This window comes from Orbicella faveolata, unplaced genomic scaffold (genome assembly GCF_042242905.1).
Source record: "Orbicella faveolata isolate gen_17 unplaced genomic scaffold, um_ofav_v1 contig_25, whole genome shotgun sequence".
In the NCBI taxonomy this organism is placed as follows: domain Eukaryota; kingdom Metazoa; phylum Cnidaria; class Anthozoa; order Scleractinia; family Merulinidae; genus Orbicella; species Orbicella faveolata.
Window position 1 is genome coordinate 32039536 of NW_028301553.1, and position 21637 is coordinate 32061172.

The 21637-nt window shown below is 38.4% G+C and overlaps 1 protein-coding gene across 2 annotated transcripts; it reads left to right on the plus strand.

Annotated features, from left to right (window-relative positions):
- The first annotated feature begins 727 nt into the window (after positions 1 to 727).
- On the plus strand, positions 728 to 21433 carry LOC110060833 (protein Aster-B-like). 2 transcript variants are annotated; one of them, XM_020767633.2, is made up of 25 exons: positions 728 to 985; positions 1111 to 1155; positions 2472 to 2519; positions 3213 to 3345; positions 3487 to 3525; positions 3697 to 3778; positions 4104 to 4207; positions 4500 to 4595; positions 4856 to 4936; positions 5569 to 5781; positions 6164 to 6494; positions 6921 to 6973; positions 7551 to 7641; positions 8239 to 8354; positions 9250 to 9300; positions 10059 to 10150; positions 11353 to 11402; positions 13549 to 13602; positions 14526 to 14660; positions 15166 to 15232; positions 15984 to 16040; positions 18428 to 18526; positions 18873 to 18950; positions 19567 to 19609; positions 20110 to 21433. In XM_020767633.2, exons 1-25 carry the CDS (start codon positions 834 to 836, stop codon positions 20182 to 20184), a joined length of 2385 nt encoding a protein of 794 aa, XP_020623292.2. In that variant the 5' UTR covers positions 728 to 833; the 3' UTR covers positions 20185 to 21433. The 2 variants fall into 2 exon arrangements, with proteins under 2 accessions (XP_020623292.2, XP_020623293.2); XM_020767634.2 differs by having other exon boundaries at positions 6164 to 6275.
- Positions 21434 to 21637: the final 204 nt, after the last annotated feature.

Below are 21637 nucleotides of genomic sequence, written 5' to 3' on the forward strand. Positions count from 1 at the left end.
CTAAACTTTTAGAAATTTTCTGGTGGACCCATTTTGGGTAATCGTTTTTTGAATCATTTTCAATCAGTCTTTTTTTTATTATTTCTTAATGAATGTTCATTTTACAGTTGGACTGTCCCGCGGATACTATGCTAGTCTAGGCGGGCCAGTCTATCAATAGTTACAAATGCTTTTCTTTCTTAATTGTAAAACGATTCACGGCTCTGTAGACGTTTTAGGGTTGGTAAAAGCATACTGTAGGCATGTGAAAGAGTACCATGTTCTGTGGAAGGTGTATAAAAGGGTTACTTATTCTGTCAAAAATTGTATTTAGTGTAAGAGTTTGCACCTCGAGTGTTCCTTCCCCCGCCACGGAAGCTCCAAGTCATGATTTCCAGTCAAATCAATTCTAACTGCACTTTTGGGAGCCGCGCTTATTTTAATTTAATCGTGATCGTATTTAATCGTGGTGTTAACCTTTTAACACTGGTTATGAAGAAGTAAATGAACGTTTTGGCGATCTGTCTAATCACACCAAAGCGAGGCTAATTGTGGACGGAGGGAATTCTCCTATTTTTAGTTTTACACTAGTATTTACACTTTTACTCTAGCTTGGCTATATAAATTTTCAACCTTTAATGCACAAACACTTTTGAACCACTCAAGATAAATTGTATTCTCAAAGAAAACAACCCGCAACTATTAAATATGTCGCTTATATGGTTTCCCTGTAAGCGACCGAGGAGAACTAGGAACTAATGCGGCCATTCTGGGGGTAAATACAAGAAACGAACAAGTGAAATCTCCGTGATGAGATACACCGAAGGAAAATTATAAATACAAATAGAGCTGGCATGGAGGACAGTTTATCCTCTAATGCCTCAGATACAATTAATAGTAAAGGAAGTGAAACAAAGAAGGAGAGACCGGCAAGCCTTGACTTGGAGAGTTCCAACCTCGGCAAAGAGGAAGAACTTAATCTTGACGACACGAAACCGACCACAAGGTGACATGTAAAGATCAATTTTTCAAACGCTTGTGGGTTGAAGCAGATTTGTTTAGAGACTTTTTATGTGTTTTAAGTTTTAACGCTATGTTGTGAGTTGAGGTGTTTCCTTTTATGTCGAACAGGAAAGCGAAAGAGTTTTCCTCCTCACAGGAAGATCTGCTTGAAAGGTTAGCTTATTTTTATTATAAAGAGCATGTAAGCTTAATTACAATTAAGCTTAACAGAATTTTTTTAACGCAAGGTTACATTTTGTGTTACTCCTCCTGACGAGATGGCAGATGAGTATGTGAAAAAAAAAAAGGTTTATGTTTGTCTTGCAGAAAAAGCTAGAGGTTTGAGCTTGTAACATAGGTGACAATCAACTTGTGGATTTAATTCTTAAGCCTGCATAAATAACCTTTCCTGCTCGTCATTCTATTCGCATTAAACTTATTAATTATTGTACTTTTTCTCCGATCCACGTTTGAATCTTTTAAGAATTAATCTCTGAAATCCAATGACTTGCTGAAATTATGTAGCACTTCGCAGTGTATCCAAATTTTTTCTAGTTCTGCAGTCATAAGGAGTGGGTGATGATTTTTAGGACTACAGACGTCTTTCAGAAACAGATGTTTTTATTTTACTGATGATTGAAATATCAAAACAGTTTTTCTCATAACTGTTGCAAAAACTCAATCATAATATTATTGCAATTATTATGGACGAGAATTTAAGCCAAATAAATTTTACTAAATTTTGTAATCTGTAAATTCAGTGGTAAATTATATTGACATAGCTGTCTGCTTTTTTTAAAAGGATAATTTTATGCAGTTGTGAGGGGTTCATAAGCATTAGCTTGGTATTCGTATGCGTATTTGATAACCCAACTGAAAGGCTGGTTGAGCAGAAAGAGGAAGTCAAACAAATGATATATTTAGTATTTTTTTAATGGAAAAAAAAAACAGCTCTGAAATTTACAAATAGACTCCAAGCTGCTTTGTGTCTGTTCAGTAGTAGATCACAGATGGCGTCAAAATTTGGTGACAACAAAAAAGTGGCCCACAGGCCATTAAGTGTGTCACTGATGTTCTTACCACAGTTTGTCATTTGTGATCTGTTTCTAAACAGATGCTTAACAACAAAGAATCTACTTGTTTTATACAGTAAAGCAAGGGAAAAATGTTAATGAAGTTATTCTGAATGTCTCTCCTCCAATAGATCATAAGTAAGAATCGATCAAAAAATGCACAAATAATTCAACATAGTATATAAACATATGGTCACTTGATGTTCTCACAGCATTTATTGTTCTTGTGTTATAATATGCATGCATTCTAATGTTTGTCCAGTATGACCATAGCTGCCAGGAAACAGATTTCATTTTAATCTACGATTACTACTTGTTTATCCTTTAATCCATTGTGCCCTGTAGTATATTGTTTGGTGTCTGAAATAACAAATTACTATTTTTTTAAATGATGTGATAATTCTTTATTACTGGCAGTCCTGATGATGGTGATGATTCAAGTGTCCAAAGAACCTCTCCAAGAAGGTAATATTTGATACTGGAATTGTATCCTAAATGAACACAAATTGTTACCTGTCTGATAGCAAGTGCAAAGTCCCAAAGCATATACATACGTGTATACAATATTATATTATATTATATCAGTAATAGCGTCCATCTGGCCCAAAATTGTGCTTGGATATTCATCCGTGGACGTTATCTGTTCCGAGAAGCGAACAGTTTTCCTAGAGCAGAGCTCCAGGAAAACTGTGAGCTTTGAGGGACATATAATGTCCAAAAACAAATATCTGAGCTTATAATCCATCAAATATTCTGGGTGGCACGTGATTGGTCTAAATGCGTCTCGTGACAGAATATTCTGAAACGTAAAATTTTACTTCATGTACAAATATTGCTTGAGTGCTCTCTAAGAATGTTGTTAGGGCTAAGTACTAGCCTGAAAGTCATTCTCACTATGCTGTAAAAACTTCTTACAAACATAATCTGTTACAGTACACTGTTTTCCTGTTGTTTGAATGTACCCAAAGATTTCCCCAAAAAACTTTAGTTGCATGTCAGACAAACAAAGGACAGAAAGTACTAGCTCTAGCAGAGGCAATATTACAAGTACATGACTTGTAATCGTGAAGTGTAATAAAATTACTATGATAGTATTTAATTTTTGTGCGCTAATGTTGAACAGTTAAAAAACCTAATATATCAATCTTTCTCTTGCAGTAAAAGTATAACAAACAGTTTGAGGTCTAAAATAAGAGATCTGAGTCCTTCCAGAAGATCAACACCTCCTAGTTCAGCTACCAAGACAGAGAGGAAAACTAGCAAGGGAAACAAAGCAGCATCAAAATCACCTGTGAGCTCATGTGTTCAATTCTTAAGACAACTCAGTCTTTTCTGTGGAAGAAAAATGTTCTTTTGTGCAACATTTTACATGCATTAATAATTTATCACTGACAATTTAGTGTGACGTTGCATCCATTTTTTGTCTTTTCAGAAGTCACCTGGAAATTGGCTTCCTGCTTCATTTAATCAGGTAGCTCTATCTCAATGGATGACAATTGATTGTGTATTTTAAGGTCATACTGTAGGTGACAAATTTAAATGTGTGGTTCCACGCATTGGATAAATGAAGTTGTGTGAACCAGATGTCTTCTACAACTTATCACTTGATTTGTAATTCATATCTCCACCTATATACCCGTAGATATTTTCAAGTTACAAGACAAAATGTGGAGACTTCAAGAGGTTGTTTAAGGAACTTCCTGAAAGCGAGCAACTTATAGTAGGCAAGTCATTTCCAGCACTTTATTTCTTCAGTGACTCACATCAAGCAAGTACAGTTCTACATTTTAACAAGATCTTTAAATGTTCTTGCCAAGATCCTCATAGAGCTTATTGACCTTTGTGTCAGGATCTGCAAGGATCTTCAAGAATCTAAGTTACAAATTATTCCAGCCAGGATATTTTGCCAAGAACTTTAAAGATGTTAGAGGAAAAGCTAAGCTTACAGTATTTGGCTTATTATAACAGATTCCACATAATTTCATTGCAAGTATTCAGAAAGGTAGTGAACATTGTAATGGTCTTGAGGTTAAATTGTTTTTCTTGCAGATTACTCATGTGCATTACAGAGAGACATTTTAGTGCATGGCAGATTGTACATCTCTCAAAACTGGCTCTGTTTCTATGCCAACATATTTGGCTGGGAAACATTTGTAAGTATAACATATTTTAACACAAAGTATAACAATTCTCCAATTGTGTGATCCCAAGAAATATCCATCCCCAGTCCAAGGGGGGTGGGGAGTCTCAAAAGCCAAAATGTTCAAAGGAAAATATGAAACAAAACTTGAATTTCCAGAGGGATGTAGGGTGGGGGGGGGGGGGTTTGTCAAACTAAGAAAAGCCCTCTCTGGGAGGGGTATGGATATTTTCTTGCACAGTACATTTGAAGTCGTCAAGTCAATAGGTACCTCTTGAAACTTGTTTTGGTGTGCTGCCCTTCAGGTGACAATACAGTGTACAGAGATAAGCAGCATAAGGAAAGAGAAGACTGCTCTGGTTATACCAAATGCTGTTCAAGTTTGTACAGAGACTGAAAAGGTGTGTACCCTAATGCCTTGTTATTTTATTTACCAAGTTTAGGTTCCAGCTTTGTTTCTCCTGACTAATTATATTATGGATTTCAGTCTGTAATATTTGGAAGACAAATAAATTGTGTCAGTACTAGTCTAGAAAAGTTTTTCCACCCATCTTCTTGGCAATGTTTCAAGTGATTGTAAATTAATTTGAGTCAGATTTAAGGCAAAACTTGAATTGAATCAAAATTGTGATTGTGAAACAATGTTGTTTTTGTTCCTTAGTACTTCTTTGCTTCGTTCATATCAAGAGACACAGCATACACAGTTCTTTTTAGAATTTGGCAAAATGCTCTTTTAGATCAGGTATGTATCAAATCATTACTCTCAATACTACTTCCTGGATTGCTGTTGTTATTAAGGAAATAAATCATTTGATGAATTCCTTAGCCAGGAAACAGGCTCATGTGTGGGTCACATGCTCAAGTGGCAAATCCATGAGATTACTGAGTCAACATGATTTTCTGCCTGCATGCTTGACTTAAACTTGTTCTTGCTGCTCTGCCTTTCAAACTGCTTGTGACTCAAACATGAGGTTTCTCCTATGCTATTAATTGACTGATTGATTGATTAGTACATAAAATTATTGACCAGCTTTGGGGAAATTTCCACATATTGTAAAAAAAAATTTTACAAGAAGGGGAAGTGGCTCAAACAAACTCTGTAAGGTTACCTTTTTAGCTTCCTTTTACTACATGGTTTTGAAATTTAATTGCCCCTCTCTCTTTTTTGGATCTGCATACCAAGTTAAAAGTAATTTATTATATGTATTATTATTATAATTATTATAATTATTATTATTGTTATTGTTATTGTTATTGTTATTGTTATTGTTATTGTTATTGTTATTGTTATTGTTATTGTTATTGTTATTGTTATTGTTATTGTTATTGTTATTGTTAATTTGTTTTTACATTATTTGTGTTGGTTCATTTCAGCCCCTGAGTCCATCAGAACTAATTCAGGTGGTTGGCAAATACTCAGAAGGGAAAGAAGGCAGTTCTGATAATGATGATTCTGATGATGATGAAAAACAGGGAGTGTTTGAAGATTCAGGAAGTGAAGGTGACGTGGAAGGAGAATTGCCTTCAGACAGTGTCTCATCACGTAGTCAAAGCTCTCTTGGAACTGAACTTGGTCCTGAAAATCAGGTAAAGTTTTGTTTCAATTCACCTCAATCTTCAATAACAACTGAGGGTTTCCTTCCATCAGATAAAAGGGCAGTAGTACAATAATGAAGGTACTTGATACATTTTTTCTGTTAACTTTGATTGTCAAAAGCAATGAAAAACATATCAATACACTTTTTATTATGTCTGCATGCAGCAATATGTCTAAGTTTTATTCTGTAGATTCCAGTCTTTTCAGTAAGTTACAACAGATGGTTGATGAAAAGCATCATTCAGCTTCTTCATGGAGCAAAGTTGGCTTTTGTTACATGTATAGTTCTCAGGATTCCAATCCCAGACTTCTTGATATAAATTTCAGTGCACACCTCAATTCTTGTAATTGTAAATTGCACTTTTTCTTTAGACTGTGCCCGATAAGGACAGTGAGAATGCACCAGTAGTGTCCGTCACTCCGCCGTCGCCTGGGGTACTGTCACCCACAGGACTTGAAAATGGCCAGTTGCTACATCCAGAAGGTGAGAATACTGTGGACAGTGGTGTAACAGACACACAACTTCGCCCCAGATCAACATCTCCTCATCTACAACTCAAAAGCTTGCTTAAGTCTCCTGGTACTATAAGGAGGAAGATGACGGCAAAAGAGTCTCCTGTTCCTAAGGAAAAGAAAGATCTAAGTAGTGATCTAGAGGAGGAAGGTACTGCCTCTGAATTTCATGAGGATGAACATGCAGATGGTAAGATAGACTTGTTTAAGTCCTTCATGGCTGTAGGTAGTCTTCATGCAAAAGGTTGCTCTTGCACTTCCTTTCCTAGTGCACTTTGCACTCAAGCTTCAAGTGTCATACACGATTTTTTGCTCCGAGCTTGACTTATACAGCTCAACTTTTCAGGCAAGTCTAAAGGAGGGAATGAGTTTTGAAGTTCTGTAATGGTATTTGAAGGAGAAACGAGATGATTTGAATAGAACTAATTAAGCCAGGGTGAAAGTCGATTTGCCCTGTCAGAAATAAAGCAACTTGAAAGAGATCACATGTGCAAGGACGTAGCCAAATGAAAATTCTTACTGAGACAGTATCAGTGAAAAACAAGCCAAGTTAGAATTATTAACACATCGAAAGATTACTTATAGTTTATCAGTTTTGTGAACTCTTTTTCACCAGTTCCTGTAAAATGTGTTTGTGATACCCATCTAAGCAAAGAGATTGTCAACGAGGTGTGTGATATGATTTTATACTTTTGACTACCTTTAGTAATTAGCATTCAGAAGAAGCATTACTGTGAAGCAAAGCAGTGAAAAGGGAGGGAGGCCCCTGGGATAAGAGGAAGGGGAAGGGAAATGCTAAGAAGTATGACTTGGGAAATGTTCACGTGACTATTGCCAGACTTCTCATGCTATTTCTGATCGGACCAAAAAAATCCTTAGTGCATCCCGTATGGCAAAATGGCAGAATGGTTCTTTGTTACTCACAGTTTATCTTGATTGTTTTTAAAAAGTACTCGTGAAAATTTAGTGTCCCGTAATATATGTTTCTCTCGACCAAAATCTCAAAATTAAGTTGTCGCGATACTTTTGTTTAGTTACTAAGGTACTTTTATTCTTTGACTCATTTACTTCCTCACACCTAGTACCCTCTCCTGGGACATTAAGTCCTTGAAACCTATCTGTCCTGGACTTTTTTCCCTAGTTGGCTCCATCTCCCGATGTCTGCTTCCAAGTCTCGGCGCGATATTTTTTTTTCCTTGAACTAACTGGTTAAAATTTGTTGAAACGTTGTTGTGGCTGTTTTCAGGAGTTTCCTGTTAGCGTGGATACCCTGTATGAATACCTCTTCACAGAGTCTGATTTCTACAAAAGAGTACAAAAAGGAAGACGGACAAAAGGTGTGTAACTGCATTCTTAACAAGGGTAAAGTTTGTGTGTTTTACTGTTGATGATGGATCCATCACTCATCAGTCATTTCCTTGCTTGTTTTTCTCTATTGTCAATGCCAGTCGGTGCCTGATTGACCTCTTGATTATACGACGTTTTTGAGCCGCAGCGCGTGTAGAGCGTGCATTTTTACGGCCCGTCCACACTAAGCCGGAGAGATTTGAAAACGCAGCTTTATTCAGTCTACGGTTAGGCCTGCCGTCCACACTAGTCCGTCACAAAAAGGAGCTTTTCGAAAACGCTGTACAAACTGGAGGAATTTGAAAACGCCGGCTTTTATGTTATGGCTCTTATCCATGCTGACGTCAGACTATCTAATTTCAACTTCAAGTCTCGCTTTGAAGTGAAACTTGTATGGTTTATCGTGAACAATTATACTTATAGGTCATTTACAAAAATTGCTGTATGTCTGTCTTAAGAATTATTTATAATCTTGGACTAAGAATTCGGCATATATATATTTTTAATTATTTTCAAGGCCTTAGAGAACTTGTTGTAAGTCTGTTCTCCACTAAATTTTAATGCAAATTTCTCGCTGTGTTGTGTAGATTTGGTGTTAAACCCATGGGAGACAGCAGAGGATGGTCAGAGAAGAACAATCACTTATACAGTATCACTTAATCATGCTCTTGGACCCAAACATTCACCCACTACGGAACAACAGGTAAGCCTTGTTAATGATACAGTTCTTCATTTCTTCTTTCGCCGTTTCAAAATCAGTACATTATCAACCAGGTGAGTGATGAGAATAACGCAAATCAGGGTCTTGTAGACTCAATATACAACCAAATTCTCGAAACTATATTTAATAGAAAAAAAATGTCTAGCGATTTCTAAGGAGAGGTGATGCGCTAACATATGATCAAACATTGAAGGACGCTAAAGCAATAGTTTTACCTTAACTAAACTGACTGAGGGCACAGTTTTCAAGAGGGGGTTTGCCTAGCAACTTGAGGTGTCGTGCCGCGATGGCAAGCTGACGGGAAAAGTTTTTGAGTCTTCCTGTTGTTTCAGACAACAGTACTCGGAAACATCAAGAAAATTTTTGTTGAAAACGGTACTTGTTCTTTCGGCTTACTAGCCAGTGAGGGAGAGGATGGGGAAGGTGGGCTTACTAGCCAGTGAGGGAGGGGATGGGGGACGTGGGCTTACCAGCCAGTGAGGGAGGGGATGGGGGACGTGGGCTTACTAGCCAGTGAGGGAGGGGATGGGGGACGTGGGCTTACCAGCCAGTGAGGGAGGGGATGGGGGACGTGGGCTTACTAGCCAGTGAGGGAAGGGATAGGGGGACGTGGGATCGTGAACGGAAATTATTTGACGTGTTGTCGATGTCACCCATGGTAGGAAGGAAAATGGGAGATAAAGGGCTTATAAAGATCCTGTAAATTAAGGCGGTACGGGAACCTCAAGCAAGTTAGTCAAAGTTCGGTTCGCTATGAAGATTATTACTATGAAGATTGCCGAGGAGTAACTCTTACCAAGCTACATTACCTGATTCCAAGCCTTACAGTTTTTTTTGTTTTTTGTTTTTTGTTGGTGTTTTTTGTTTTTATTGACAGCATTGCTTTCAGGGTAGTGTACCAGGAAAGTTGTACATCATACAAGCTGAGGTTTGTAGTTTCCTCATTTTTTATAACATCAAATCTTGAGCCTATGGTTACTCAAGGACCTTCGCGCGAAAATTTTCCAGTCGATAGATTTTTTTAAAACTTTTACTGCAGTCAGATATATAGCAGACAACGCTAAACCACATTCGATTTGTTAAACTTAGCGAGCGCTCTCATGCATGACGTGGCGTGTGAATTTGCGTCTGTGCAGTAAAGATGCGCAGAAACAGTTAGCGCGAACGTCCTTAATATATCATCGTGCATGTAACAAAGAAAGTGTTCTCGCATTTTCGGTTTTGATCATCAAAGTACCCGACTACTAAAGTGGACAAGGAATGTCTCAGTCTCTCTTCAGGGAGAGCGAACGCAACAGACGTTGCAGTCTATAAAATGCCTACTCAATACCAAAACGTTGTAACTGCCGTACCATAACTTTCAGCCTGCATTTAGTGTTTGAGAATTAAACGACAGAGCATGTTAGTGATTTGGTGAATGTCATAAACAAATTTTTCTCTAAAATGTTTCAGAGCTTCTCGAAAACAAAGCCTGGGTTTGTCCACACACTGGGTATTGGTACCCATTCTTACTTCGTGGATTCAATTAATCACCGTTTCTGTTGGGTTGCTCATGCATGATCTATGTATGTGTGTAAACTTCATTAGGCGAGGATAAAGGACTAGTGACTTTCCTGAACATTTATTTGATTGTGGTAGGATTGTGTTTTATGAAAACCCGCTTCATTCATTTTCTCTGTGTCGCAGGTTAATAACGAAGGTATTCCATATGGAGACAGCTTTTATATCACCAACAGATACTGTATGACCAGGACTTCAAACACGACCAGTAGATTAAGGTATTTTTTTCCCTGCGGATCTTTACAGTTTCAACATAACGTTAAGTTGTAAATAAGGTACCACTGAACGCGTGCTCAGTCAATAAGGCTAGTGCCAGTAAATCTATAAAAATATTTTCCGCTGTTAGCTTTCTTTTCCTTTCCTTTTAGTCTTCTTTTTTTCTTTTTTTCTTTTTATTTGCGTATTTGTTTGCACCTCTCTTTAGACTGAAATAGCCCCTGCATAGAGGGCCTTCATTCACATGTTGAATCTAAAAACAAATGTTAAATGTTCTAAAAGAAATGTTTTTTTTTTAAATGTTAAAGTGTTAAAAGATGTTAACATTTTTAAACACCATTTAATATTTTTTTAACATGTTTGGTTTTATTTAACATACGACTAGTTTATTGGTGACGAGTAGGTGCGAAGGGCTTTTTGGGTTTTGAAATCAACGACTTGGGGATTTTTTAAAGAAGGCATTCCTTGGTCGATTCTTTTACGTTGACTGTAAAGGTTCGGAAAAAGGATACTGTAGGGATGTGGAAGGTAAACGAAAAGGTTGCTCTTTATGTCAAATATGGCATATAAAATGTAAGGGTTCGGACCTCAGGACGGAGTTTCTTCGTTTAATACTCTGTTGAGTAACCTTTCTCGCTCCCCCCCCCCCCCCCCCGACCCCCAACACTCGACGATCTTAAGTTCACAGACTGTGAGTATTTCAGACGTTGTCGCGCCCCTTTGAAAGAAGTCAAGTAAATGAAATTAAATTTCTGCTGGTTTCGTTTATTGGAACTTCCGACTGTTTACATAAAGACGCGACAAGCCAGTGATTTCATGCGTGACCAGTGGCGTGATCGCTTGCGTGATCCTGGAAGACCAATAGATTTGTGGCGTATTTGTCTTATTTCATCGTCAACAGAAAACCTTCGTGTGCACAAATGCATTGACGAATTCAGTGAGTAGATAAAACAGCGCGAGACTAAATCTAGCTTTATTATTTTTATACCTGTAGGTTTCCCAGCAGAATGAACTATAACACACGCACATTCTCGGCCAGAGCCGAAAAATAAACTCTTCGATATGCATGTCTTTGTGGAATGATTGTGATGCTATAAGATGTTATGTATGAATAAATTTTGCTTGAGCGGACGTCGCTTTGGTTATTAAGATGCTCACCGTTCATAAAGTGATATTACTATTATGTTTTTCTCCTTTATTGTAGAGTATCTTCAGAGGTAACCTATCAGAAGTCAGTATGGGGTTTTGTAAGAAGTGAGTATGCCTTTTCTTTTGAAGTAATAATGCTTGAACCGACGATATATGCGATAAACGAACAAATAGCCGGACTCTGTTGAACAAGAATAACCATCTGTTGAACAAGAATTCAATTGTAGCTGTTTCGTCGCCTCATGTTTCTCACGACACATAAGACAGATCAAGACTGGCAAACCAAGATTTCGTTAACTTTGATTTCCTTTTTTCTCCCTATCTCTTTACGAGACAAATATGGTGATTTAGTAAAGAGAAATTGGATACGATATTTCTCAGGGAACGAGTTATAAAGGGTTAACAGCCTTGTCCAATGATCTACAAGTTATGAACAATGGCTGTTGTTATACGACTTGTTGGTCGCAGTAAGTAGCCGAACTATCGTTCATAATATTGCTTTGATGGTCGACCGAATCCGTATTTGCAAGCCAGCGTCTTATGACAACACTGTAGGTACCTTTTCTTATTAATATCTCAAAGAAAACATTTTTCGACATGACCCAAGGATCGGTTCGTTTTGCTCGAATCTGGACTAAATGCATTTAAAGAGCTAAACCTGGCGTTGGATATTGAAGTCTCCGAGGACTGCTGAACTGCTCTTAGAATATTGCAGACACAACTTGTGGATGTCTTGGTGTGCAAATCAGATCGCACAAAAACGGTCGAGAAGAAAACATTGATGAAACTCAACAAAAAATTGTCTGGGAGGCCTCAGTTCAAGATGGTGGTGCTGTGGTCTTGCATTTTAGAACTTATCCCGTTTGCCTGAGGTTCCAGTATTCTATCTACTCCATTCTCCATCCGGCCGATTCTAGCTGTTACTGAATACGTAAACTTCTCAAGAATAAAGAGAATGTATTATTCATGACGCCACGACAAAACAATCACAGCAGAGCAGAAGTACTTTGAATACTTGAGGTCACTGTCGTTGATTGTTGCCATAAAATATTGATGTTATGTTTGGGAAATAAAGTAGCTGATTGGTGGAGAGCAATGCCATTTTTGCAATCATATCAGCGTTACATAGCTCTGTGTTTTGGTTATAAATTGGTTCTCGTGTTTTGAAGAGGTACTCGTGAAGACAACTTATTCCTGTTACAGCTGTGCACAACGAAACTGATCGAGCTGGATGAATGGTTTGGAAAACGTGTTATCGTTATTAATTTTTGACAAGTTATCTTTAGGGGTTTTTTGGTCGATTGTGGACCACATATATTGCGTAATGCAAGGCAGATATTTGTCAGTCTGGTGTTGTTTCAGGTCTTTCTCCTCTTCTGAATTGCTTCTCCTCTTCTGACCTGCTAGTCTATGACTGACACAAACTTCTGGTCAGGTTCCGCGAATGTTTCGCTCGTTAAGACAATTCCTGCTCTAGTTGATAACAAAATTTACCCACGCTGTCATCTGTTTTTGCTAGCAAATGCTGGAGAAATTTACTGTTGAGTTGCCCTGCTAAACGATAGGTTAAATGTGTAGAGTGGTTTTTAAAGAGAGGAAAAGATGGGCTAAGAGTAACTTATGAAATGATAAGAACTTTTATAAAAGTCATGTGAATACTTTAAACCTCGTATTTTTGTGTGCGTAACTTATTGGTATAACAAAGAAATGCTTGGAAATTGCATTCAAGATCCACGCTTTTTGTGCACGTCTTGTTTCTGCGAATGCTTTGTGCGCTTTTCGTTGACAAACTCCTCAAGATCTTTATTTGAAAACAGTTTAATATTAAAGGCAACAAAAGTCTTCATTATCTCAAAATGCAAATCGTCATTACTGGTTTCCATAGTTTTGTGATGTAAGTTTCGAGAATTAAGCCTTACATCACAAAAAAATATTCTTCTTAGTTTGACGAAGTTCTGAGTTGTCATCACCTGTGCGCTTGACGAAGAGCTGACATTGTAGAGAGAATTTAGATCTTGACCACGTTTGGTTATTCAGGTTGTCACGCCACGCTTCTGAGAGGAGAGTTGTAAGAAATGGATAACGAGGATGTCAGCAGATTGAGAAGAGATTTTAAGTGTTGCCCACTAGTCTTGTAGTCTGAATTTGATATAAAGGCCGTACTAAGCGGATTACATTTTACGGTAGACTTGTACTGAATACGACTGGATTATTTTGAAACAATCAGTGTTTATTTTTTATTGCCTCGCAGATATGATAGAGAAGAATGCTTTGGAAGGTCTTGAAGGCTATTTCCAGTTTTTAGGTAGGTGAAGCAGTTAATAACGTTTTGCACGCATGATCAGTTTAAAATCAAAGAAGCTTCAAATATCAGGAATCAAGGGTTAGCTCTTGGTGGAAATGTTTTACTGTGTCGGTTAGGCAGTTTTTAATTTTGACTAGAGTGCCTTTAAACCAGAATCGAACTGATCTCTTTGGCCGATCATAGCAGAAACAACGTAGGAAACTGGCGCCAAGCGCGGGAACACGTTCGTGACCTGGGACCTAGTCGCGATTGCTTTTGGTCCTGCACCTGATTGGTGAAGGAGATGGCGCGAGTCTGTTGACCAATCACAGAGCAGAACCATTGTAATTTCGAGTTAGTTTCGGAACTCGATTGAAACTGTTCAATCAGTCAGTCTGAAGCTGATAAGGTATATAGTTGCCACCTTTTGGTCGTCCCCGTTCGGGTTTTCTTTTGTTCTTACCCATATGAAGCGGCCACCCAGAATTTAACACAAATAGTTTGGTTTTGTTTTATAAAAAGGTGACAGATAAGAGTCCAAAGTAGAAAGTAACATCTTGAGAAAAACATTCAAACACACGTTTGTTATTGTCTTCACATGATTCCATGTTGCCTTAAAGTATGTTTGTATTTGACTAACTTTACGTTTGTACTAAGCCTCATGCTAATTCTTTACGTTTGTAATAAGCCTCATGCTAATTCTTTACGTTTGTAGTAAGCCTCATGCTAATTCTTTACGTTTGTAGTAAGCCTCATGCTAATTCTTCACGAATACCTATCAAGCGGCCAAACCCCATTAAGTGGCCACCTCCAATTTCCCTGAGGGTGTCCCCTTAATAGGAGTTGTACTGTAACACTACGTTGATCGTAAATGAAGTATTGTAAGATATATAGTTCATCAAGGTAGTAAGTAGAGACTGGCGTGTTGTTATTTGATTCTCCAGTGGAGAGTCTGAGAAGAGAAACTACAGAAGGACAGTGGTCCAAGAAAAGAAAGACATCGCCGACAAGAAGACACAAAAGGACCCGCAGTCTTAAGAACAAGGAAGTCACGGAACCAGATATGGAGGTATCTAACGGTGAGTGTCACGGATGTAACGCTATGAAGATGCTCCATACTTGATGAATCACACATGTGAAAAACGGGTCAGAAAATTAGAAGGAAGAGATTTTTTCAGGTTTACAGCAATCTACTGGTAAAGTCACATTGTTCCTTTAGGCGCTCTCTTTGACGAACATGGGTCATAACTGTTTCGGCTTCAATGTGTTTGCTATAAAGTTTGGTAAAACTTGAACTTGATTTAACCGGGGAAAATATTTTTAATGATATTAGATATTGAGTGGACCCCAATTTTCAATAAAATCGCATCCAGTGTAAACCTTTGCTGTTATTTTGCTTTTACTTTGTCACAATAGGACTGTGTAGAACGTGCATTTTGGAATTACTTAACTTCAAGTACTTTATTCATCGTGGAGGCAACTGGACTTTGTTAGGTTTCTAGCTTTAACAGCTTATGTTATCGCTGTTTTCGCTACTGAATCATTGAACGAGTTATTTTGCTATTTTACTTTCGCGATCTTTAGAGGATAAAACAGGCCTGTTACAGAGATTGTCGGCGAGAGGAACAATATCTCGCCTTGTGGGAGTACGGTGAGTGTTATAAGAACATGTTTGCAAGCCCGTGACTACAAGTACCTCCCCTCCCTGAATAAAAAGCCCGAGCGATTTTTTCCCTTTCATCCTCATGGGCATGGAGATGTATCGGTTAGAGTTAAGGATACATAGTAGTAACCGTTAATTTAAGAGTTATGATATGTAAAGTCCAGTTGTATTTGTATCGTGATCTAAAACACTATAACAAGGTTGTGATTAGCCGTAAAAGAGACAAGAATCGAACGGACTCCAAACACTGAGTTGGATTAGAAAATTGTAAATTGACCAGAAAGTGCTGATAATTGTTATTTTACGCAAGCATTTCACACAAACCGGTTTATATTTGTCGAGGATTTGTCGGTCGGTACAGCAGCGGACCACTGAGGGAACAGCTACTCGCCCGAACAATGGAACAATAGGAGGATCGAAATGGACCAATCACAGCCGACCTTTGTGATATAAATGATACCGTGCAATCAGTCGACCTTATCGCCTGAAGAAGACTAGCAGTAAGCAGTCGAAACGTCGCGATCTACATCTCAGTGACTACATCGTGAGACAAACGATAATACACTTTATTATCGGTTTATATTTATTGGTCAAATATCCCATAATTCCTATTGGCGGAGAGTTATTTGCAGGTGTAGCGAAACATGGCGTTCTCTGACTTTCCTATTGTTATTTTAGTTCTCAAACCCTCGTAATTAGTACATGATAGAGTAGGATAACAATATTTATTGTTTTTTAGGTCCTATTTGCCTCAAGTAATAGTGACGAACCCCCTTGCAGTGCTTGTGACGATTCTGTAAGTGAAAGTTTTATGTTGACAGCTTGCAAAGTACTTGTAAACAATGCAAACGAAACAATACTGGCACGAATTGCCTATTGGTCAAAAATGTTTCCTACAGGAGAGAAAGAGGTTTCACTGTGTCACATATGCATAATACACTGCGCGATAGATAACAAAAAAGAAAAACAGGTAGTTTTCTTAACAATCTGTCACACAATATTCAGCAAACTGTAGGAACGAGAGTGAAGTGTAAAGAAGTTAATTCCACATATATAAGACTTATTCCCTTAACAGGAGGGTGTAGATAAGCCGATGCTGCGACACGAAGTTTACTCAGGAGGCAGCACAAACGACTCTACACTCGTGTTCATCTTCTAAGGAAACATCCATGCCACGTGCGCGGTAACTTTATCCCCGGGAGAACTGGGTCTAAAGATTACCTTGGGAATAACGTCTCTCTCACCCAGCGTCCTCTCTTGTATTCGCCAATCTCATGAAACATAAAAATTTAACGATCCATGGTCCTCGTTAACTCTGGTTTCTCCCGCTTAATCACTTGTATGCAAATTCGTTCTGCTGTCACGCTCCCGGGAATGTAAATAATGTTATTTCACAGAGTGGTGTTTTGTACGGAAACAATGCATTTCGTGCTAAATAGAAACAATTTATAGTTCAAACTCCGTGTCTCGTGTTTGTCAGCCATGTGTTTAAGTGATGAAGTATGCTGAAGTGTTGTTTTGAAGGCATGAGAGCGAATGATCAAGTGTGGTGTTTTCGCAACAAAGTTCTGTGAGTATACAATTGATAAGTTTCTCGTGTTTTGCGTGTTGTTTTGAATTAAAATACCGATTAACGTTATTTCTGATCTTACTCCATTTTACGCTTAACTGATTTGCCGCCCAAACGTCGGTTTGCAACAGGCTTAGAATTAGTATTTTGTTACAGAATGCCTTCGTTTGTGGAAACGAGATATCCTACTGGGAAATGTCTTTAAGTAAGCTGGGCTGCTCGGATTTCACCTGTTTTCGGAATTCCGCTTTGTCCGTTTACAAGCGCGTGTTGTAGTTACAAACTTGTTAGTGGGATTTTTTAATTTCTCATTGTGCAGGACCATTCTTGATATTCTAGACTTTTCTTTGCCAATTTTGGACCAATATCTTTTCAACTCGATTTTCCGAATTTCGTCATAACAAACGGGTTGAAGGGTTCTGCTTTCGCTTCCTAAAAAATTTCACTAAGCATGAATAAATTAGCCAAAACAGCTGTGAGAAACCAATTTACCACGTTTCATCTTCGAGCCTGGCCGATAAATGGTGTCACATTGGTTTCAACTAAACGGTTTAAGCAATTTACGAGCCAATCTCGTTTTATTTTGAAAGGACGCGTAATGTTGCACGAATGTGATAGTTAAAGACGGCATGGTTGAATTACCTTGAACCGAGCCATGCGTGTGTTTTGTCTCTTAGCTCATTCTTTTGAATCAATTTTCGCCTCTAGTTGGCTATAAGTCGTTTTCTTTTCTCTTTTTTTTCTTCTCGTTGTTTTTTTCAGTTCTGTAGATCTCGAAACTGTCAAACACACTTGGTTTAATATTGTTTCGACTTGACAAGGAAGATTAACCCAGGTTTATTACTACATTATAATAGTAGCTGCTTCTGTTACTTGTACTGTATTCTATTATTGTCTTTGGTTAATCGCATTGAAATAAGAAGCGAAAAACAGGATTAAATACTCGGCTGAGTTAATCTTGGATTAGTATTAATTAGCTTTCGGCTAACTGTAGCCAGGTGATACATACATACATACATACATACAACCTTTATTTATACACGATAAAAGACGTCAAAGCTAACAAGCTTGTGGGGTCGTGTACTAATAAGATACATAAAATAACTACAATTAATAGATAAATAATTAATACAGTTAATAAAAAATTAATACAAGAATTAAGTAATTCTTATAAAAAATATAATTTTGATAACAACGAATGATATTTTAATAGGGAGATTAGTAGCTGGGCAGCTGGCCTGAATACCCAGCTTTCCTTGCGCGTCTGTCTCCTTTCTCGCGCGTCTCACTCCTTCCCCGCGCGTCTGTCCCCTTCCTCGCACATCTATCTTCTCGTACCCTACATTATTCTTGCGCCTTCTGTGTTAAGGGGTAAGTTTGAAAACAAACGTTTGCGCTGTAGCGGCGGGAACGTTTGACTTGCCACCGACTGACAGAAAACTAGGTGCGTGAATATTCTACAGACATCCACCAAGTCAGTTTCGGTTTCCACTGTGGAAACTGTCATGTCAGATGATGATTTTTGTTATTCTCATCACCTGTTTGCTTGTTAATGTATTGATAATGTGAGAAGAAACTGTATGATGATCACTGTTGATATGCTTTCTCTTTAGGCTTGGTGCGTTGCTTTTGCTTAATGTGGTTCTCGTGTACAGACTCGTGTTACTAGAGCACGCAACTCAGACAGGAATACACTGGGATGGAGCTATCAAGTAAGTATTCATGGTGGATGGGTTACAATAAAACTCCGGTTGTAAACCCCCCAACCCCACCCCCCCTCCCCCCTCTCTCTCGTTTATAAGACCCCGGTTATATTCCCATCTAAATGTGACTATTCTGGTTATAAGGCCCCCGGATATAAGCCGTCCTTTACTTTTTCTTGTTTCGTTGATGAAACTCCTCACAGAACCAGTAGAGCGTTGAACAATATTTTTTCTTACTATGTCGTCAAATATCTCTAAAAATCTGTCCCTCCTAGCAAAGGACCTTCACAAGCTATTTGTTTGCATCCTTACACGCATGTTAATTTGTTATTACGTTTCTGTTAATTTACTACAGGGACCTTCCGGTTGATGCTCAACAGTGGGCCCAACTACTTCAACAACAAAAACATGTTCAGGAGGTAGAGATGAGAAGGTGAGTGTAAATACTTGGCGTTCAAACGCACTGAGTGCATACAGATGCCTTCCGACGTGCACTGAGTGCATACAAATGCGTTCAAACGCGCGCTGAGGGATTGCAAATGCGTTCAAACATGCGCTTAGTGAATGTAAATACGTTCTAACGCACTTTGAGTGCATGCAACTGCGTCACGCACTCTAAGTGGATTCAAGTGCGTTCAAATGCGCGCTAACTGTGTGTAATGCCGTCAATAGCGTTCAAGCACATGGAAGCCGAGCAAAGGTTCCTTATAGCGTTCTTGCTACGAATCGTTTATTTTTTCAACTTTTAACCATAATTTGGAGTGACAAGTTCCCAATTCAGTCAAATTGCTGGGACAAGTCGCAGGCCCAAATTTTGGCCTCTGTTACTAGATCTTCTGACAACAATGGGTAGTTCAGACAGACCTACTTGCTGGGTTTAGTTGCAGGTACCTCGTGTGTCGTGTCATTACGACATTATACAGAGCAATTTAATTTGACGAAACTCTTATCTCTTTCCTACAATTCTTCAGTGATGTTTTGTTGCAAGATGTCCTTTAACGTTTTTTTTTTCTTTTTTTCTTTTTCTTATGTGTCGTTTTATCATTCAGATGGCGAGATGTCCTTGCGTCATCTATCCAGTTAATGAATCAGGTATTTATTTTAAAATGCATAGATCCACTGGTTTGGTGCGATGCTCTAATATAACGGTGAGCGTGCTGGACTCAACCCCTGTCCAAGGCGACTGTGTTATGACTCTTTACTCTCACAGTACCTCTCTCCACCCAGGTGTACAAATTGGTGTTGGCCAACTCTTAGGCCAGCCTTCTAGTCTTTTCATGCCGCAGAAACCGAAAATCTCCCGCAGAGCTTCAAAGTTGTCTTATTCAATTAGAGAACAATAGGAGTACCTCACGGGGGAAGCTTAAGCGCACGACAAATAGGTCCAGCATTTTGTGCTGGAGGACACAATTGCGCGGATAAGCTAGAAACTTGTTTAATTCGATTTGAAGAATGTTTGTCTCAAGGTTGATTACAAAATGAGTAATAGAGAAATTTGCTATTGAAATCAAGCAGCTTTTATAAACGCTAGATCCAGCAAATAAATAAATATGCGGCTAAGGCCTAAGTGTTATTGTGGTGTTTTCTCGTAGGTGCAACAATCGCTGGATTTATTGCAGGAAGAGCTTGGCAAAGAACAGACTACTGCTGCAGCAGAAGCCACGTGAACAACACGAGGACAGCACGTGAAGAGCGCATCATAAATGGATTGAGACGTGTTTTGCTGCATATACTGAGAGAAGAATGTGTCCTAGTCACCGCGTTGGTTCCGTAAAAAACGCATCAAAATAGAATTAAAAATTCTAGTGTGACGGATACAAGGTGCAGGGACACAATCTTCAACCCTTACGCTTGTTTACAATTTGACAGCCTGGATGATAAGAGATTGCCTTAATCAACGGAATGGTTATTACAATAGTTTATTTTGTGAAAGAACTTTTATTTTTTGAACTCACTCGTTTACAGTTTTAGTTAATCTGAACTTGTACTTGTCCTTGTTCAATCAAACACAGATCTCGCCAGCGGTCAATCGCACTGCGCACGTGCATTTCCCCCAGTAAATGCTCCCTTTTTCTCTGAACCAAAAGTTAAGACATTCGCTGAAACGTTGATATTAGTAAGCCAGATCTGCATAGATAAGCTTGGCACTGTCATCTACCTAGTTTATCTGATAAACTAGGTAGATAACATCACCTTGTAATTTCGTTGACCTCTGCACATTTTCCCTTCAAAACTTTTACAAACTTTTAGGCAACGTTAACCCAGAAGTCTTGTTAGTGTTTTTTTCCTTGCGTTTGACCACTGTGAATTACATTTTCTACCACTGCAAATTCAGAAGAAACCTTCACCGTGATTTTTCGAACTGTTCAACATTTATCATCGTTGTTTGGAATGTTTTATCTTTTCAGTTCTTCTGTTGATCAGAATGAACCGACAAAGACTTACTTAAGCATGCTCAGATGTAATTTAACTTTTAGTTGGTTATCACGACTTATCTCGAGAGAGCATTGCATAACTCTTTTATCGCATGTCTATTCCATACTGTATGAGTGCGGCGTGGCGGGTTAACGCCGCAACATTCTATCCACGAGATATCGATTCCAGTCCTCCAACATTCCTACTAAGATAACATTCATATTTGGTAACAGATACGTGTACAGAAAGATGTCTCAGCCATTGTAGATCAAAGTCTTGCCCAAAGTCTATGTTGTATTACTTTCAAAGCAGAATCATTCGTTGAAATTCACACTACAAAATATTCGAAAACTAAAGTAATTCAGTAAGAATAACAAGGAATCCCTCTATATCATCGTCACACAGAAATACTACTATAACTTATCAACAATTTTAAATTGTAAATCAGGAATGGGATTCTGGCATAGAAAAGTGAATGAATAAACATGCGTATTGAACACCGTTGTGAAGTTTATAATCCTTTGCGTGCAACCCAATGGAGAAACAAGCTTGATCTGAAACAGAGGGAGGAATGGTGCCAAGTTTACGATTGTAAATCGAGGAAGGAATCGCGAGTCAGACCTTGAAAGTTTTCACCCAATCTCCGTGACATGAGTTGCTTAGCACTATTTGCCACACTGGGAAAATATTAGGTGGTGCCAAAGC